The sequence below is a fragment of the Nymphaea colorata genome, chromosome 3 (genome assembly GCF_008831285.2).
Source record: "Nymphaea colorata isolate Beijing-Zhang1983 chromosome 3, ASM883128v2, whole genome shotgun sequence".
Taxonomy (NCBI): domain Eukaryota; kingdom Viridiplantae; phylum Streptophyta; class Magnoliopsida; order Nymphaeales; family Nymphaeaceae; genus Nymphaea; species Nymphaea colorata.
The window spans coordinates 8278650-8282491 of record NC_045140.1 but is presented as its reverse complement, the minus strand read 5'-3'; the positions used below and the strand labels follow the sequence as shown (position 1 = coordinate 8282491).

The following is a 3842-nucleotide window of genomic DNA, read 5'->3' as shown; positions in this document are numbered from 1 at the left end:
AAGTGAACAAAGAGATCCCTCTGCCATGATCCAATTAACAGAGTCCCCATGGCTAAACAAGTTGTACTAGGTTCAAAGGGGATGAGATGACGGCAGTTTGTCTTCCGCTCTACTGGTCAAGAGTTGCTACATGAACAGAGCAGTTTCGACCAATCTCTTATTTTACATGCTGCTTCAACCAGACGCTGGGTTGCATTAGTGGGGGATGGGGAGTACATAACTTAGATGGTGCAGCTGTGCAAGAAAGGGTAAGATGTTCGAAGATGACTCATTTTGCAAAAAGGTAAAGAATACACCAGCACTTGAGATCTGTGACTGGATTCAGAGAAACTAAATATGAGATCTGTCTCTGGGAAGGCTCCCCACTTCATCACTGTCACATTACATACGCAATTTCTGCTAAACATTTGAAGCAAGATTGACAAATTTATGTACACAGAACATCGTGTTTATTCATAACGAACGCAGCAACAATGATAAGCTATCGTCTGAATATAGTACCTCCACAACATATACCAACAACGAAAAGACAGTAACAAAGAACTTACCAACTTCAGCGAAATGCCTTATACTGAGGCAGATGCAGAGATTGAATTTGGAGGTCTAGTGACCGCACGAAGTATATCATTATAAGTCACCATTCCCACCAAAACTTCCTCGTCTTGATCTGCTGTCACCCACACGTGAGTAGCACGATGAGAGAGCATCTGTGCCATTACCGCAGCCAACGAGCTCGAGGTCTTGCAAGTTAATGGAGTGGTCCTCGCTTGGCATATTCGTCCAATGCCATGGCTGAGGTTCACTTGCGAGCTAAAGAAACCAATGCTCCTGCTGCTAAACCTCTGAGCTCGAGACCCCCCTCCATTGCTCTCTGCAGGACTAGTGATTGAGATGTCGGAAATTGACAAGGGTGAATGATTCTCAACACCAGTGACGAACTCTCCAGCTGACAGGTTAGCGAGCGACCACGCAGCAGACAAGTAGTCACACTTCCAGAGTTTACATGCTGATATCTCTCCTATGATTTTCATGTCGCCATCTCTCAAATGTTCTACAACGGCAACAGCACTTGGATCATGGTTCCTCGATTCGGAGGCACGAATTGCAGGAGAGGAAGCATCCATAGAGAGAAAATTTGGAGTGACAGCACAGAGGGAGGAAATAGAGGAGAGTGGAAGAGGAGCCAGAGCACCAAGACAACCTATAAGGAAGCGGATAACATCTTCCCTAGACAAGCAACACCAACTTTTTCTTGAGCTGGTTGAGGAAAACCTGTTATTGCTGCTGTTGCCAGCATTGCTTGAAGTCTCAATGTTTTTGAGCCATTTCCCATTGTAAAGGATAGAGAAGCGTTTGCTCATGCCTCTCCATGCAGTGCTTCTAGGTACCAGAAGTCGTCTGACTCCCTGTTTCATCATTTCCAGAGCATCTATCAATCTGTTCATTATCACAGAAAGTTAAACAGTAGACATGAAACAAATATGTTTCGATGCTTAAACAATAATTCTTTTAACAGCATTCATTCAATGGGTACACCAAGAAAAGAGTTCACAAAGTTCAAAACTTACAATTGATAAAAATTGAACGTGCTCCGAGCTACCAATTACCTCAAATAATTAATCGAATAATCGCAACAAACATTACCTCTACAATTGTTGAAACCAAAGCTTGCATTCTCGAAAAAAGCCAACAGCTAATTTCTATTGAACTTCTGAGAGACCTCAAAAGAACGAGGAAACAATCCATGGCAGAAGCCGTTCTCCAAGTGAAACAGCTGTAGGGGCCCTTCCCTTTTAGAGGATAAAAAGAAGTTCCTTTATATAAAAAGGCACAAACTCTTTATAGAGAGCTCAACTTTTAGTACAAACCTCATTATCTGAAAAAATCTGATATTGAATGATTATGTGAGCTCCGCTTGAATGTTTAGCGCTCATACTATTGGAAAAGCATGTAACCTCTACATGTTGGAAAGCAATAAACCACAACCATCCTCACGGATATGCACCTGAGACTTTATCAAATTGCAAACAATCGAGAGAAGTCCAGCCCCCTCCCAAAAATAGAGAAGAAACAATGAAGGCAATGAAATCTTATAAACTGAAAGAAGGAGAAATGATGTAATAACTTTTCTTAGTAGATATTACGTGAACAAATGTGGACAAATATATATAGAGCATCAGACCTGCAAATCAACAAGCCAGATCAAGTTTTCCTTTAATTAATTTGCAGATTTTTGAACTTTAGGGAACTAAAAAAAATATTATTCAGCTATCAACTACGCGTGATTCAAAAATTCGACAACTATAAACAAACAACCAGTGTGTGACAATATCCAATAAGACAATAAAATAATCCATCTAGGCCAAAGGAAGTATCTGCAAAGAACTATGGGGGAAAAGAAAAAATTAACGAACAAAAATGAATCTGGCCCATGGAAGATTTCCCAAGAACACCAAGGAATTACCAACAAAGAACTACCAGTATAAAACTCAACATGAACTCATATAATCCACCATAATGCAGAACCATAAACAAAGTAAACGAGCAGCGCATCGAAATTTTTCTCAGCCGTTACTCACAAAACGCCGCAACAGAGTCCAATTTCTCACCGGGTTCCGGCGTCGACCAGCTTGAGAACCGAGTTATTGGGGACGATCATCTCTGAAACAGGCGTCCTCAGAGCCGCTTCCCGATCCACCAAGCTGCTCTCTCTGGCGAGGAAGGCGACGATGTCCATCGAATTTACAATGCCCACAAACCGCTGCTGCTTCGCCACGCCGGACTCGACCCCCTTCGGCTGCTTTTTCCACACCGGAATTCCGCCCTCCGTGCAGGTGACGAGCGCTCTGATGGCCGATTCCACCGTCTCCGTCTCACAAAACTCCACCAGCTCCGGCTTCCCCACCGTCAGGTCCCCTACCACGTGGTACAGAAACACGGCAGCCATGCCGATCCGACGCCCAAAAGAGCCCTCAAGAAATCAAGGACTCGAGAAATAGGGAGGTTGGTATCACTCGTTATAAGAGGGAGTGCAGCAGGATCAACAAGAGGAGAAATACACCTAAAGATTTTGGAGGATTGAGGATGAAAGGATCCATGCTGTTAGAGAGCTTCCCATCAAGAACTACCTTCTATCTATTCCTCCCCTTCTTTCCCAAAATGGTAGCAGCAAACCCCCGCAAATTCTAACGGCCAAGAGCCCGATTAAAGGATTTAAGAGGATCCGATGAAGGGGATTGAGGATTTGCGCTCTCTCTCTCTCTCTCTCTCTCTCTCAAAATACCACTGGCTTTTGGCTTGTTTCCTGTTCCTTGTTATATGAAGGGCGGTGGGGGAAATGGGCTCTTGATCCCGCGAGTAAGATTTTCCGGTGGGTCTTCCGGACAATGGTTGCCGGATGAGAGAGAGAAACTACCAATGCATGGTCTGCATCAAAAATTTGGCAGCCTGAGAAACGCTGACGGATAATGTCAGATCCACGGCGGACACTCTGATTGCAGCTTCGTAGTCAGTCGCCGGCCCACTTTTCCTTATTTGTATATACGGATCTCATAGTTCCAAATTTTCGGATATCTGGTACACTTTTCTTGAAAATATCAAACAAATAAATTTACAACGAGAAGTGGTGAACCAGCCACATTGCACTATTTTTATGAAGTCGAAATATGATAATCGTCAATATTTTAACAAAGTTATATCCTTGTTATTAATATGACGGCTGCTGTTATGACACTCTTGAAAATTCAACTGATATGAGACCGAATCGGCCAATATATTAATAAAAACTCACTTAAATTAATTTAAAATTTAAATAATTTCCCAAACTTACAAAAAATCAGTTT

At 42.7% G+C, this 3842-nt stretch overlaps 1 protein-coding gene across 1 annotated transcript; it reads right to left on the bottom strand.

Moving 5' to 3' along the window:
• Positions 1 to 426: 426 nt before the first annotated feature.
• On the bottom strand, positions 427 to 3486 carry LOC116250969 (CBS domain-containing protein CBSX6). Its single transcript, XM_031624994.2, has 2 exons — positions 2610 to 3486; positions 427 to 1437 (listed from the first exon to the last, which is right to left on the bottom strand). Exons 1-2 carry the CDS (start codon positions 2945 to 2947, stop codon positions 567 to 569), a joined length of 1209 nt encoding a protein of 402 aa, XP_031480854.1. The 5' UTR covers positions 2948 to 3486; the 3' UTR covers positions 427 to 566.
• Between the last annotated feature and the right edge of the window lie 356 nt (positions 3487 to 3842).

Excerpts from the sequence above, each read along its gene's own strand:
- LOC116250969 (XM_031624994.2), bottom strand. The coding sequence starts at position 2,947 with ATGGCTGCCGTGTTTCTGTACCACGTGGTAGGGGACCTGACGGTGGGG. Across the intron at positions 1,438-2,609 it reads CTGGTCGACGCCGGAACCCG|ATTGATAGATGCTCTGGAAA; the intron begins GTGAGAAATTGG and ends GATAATGAACAG.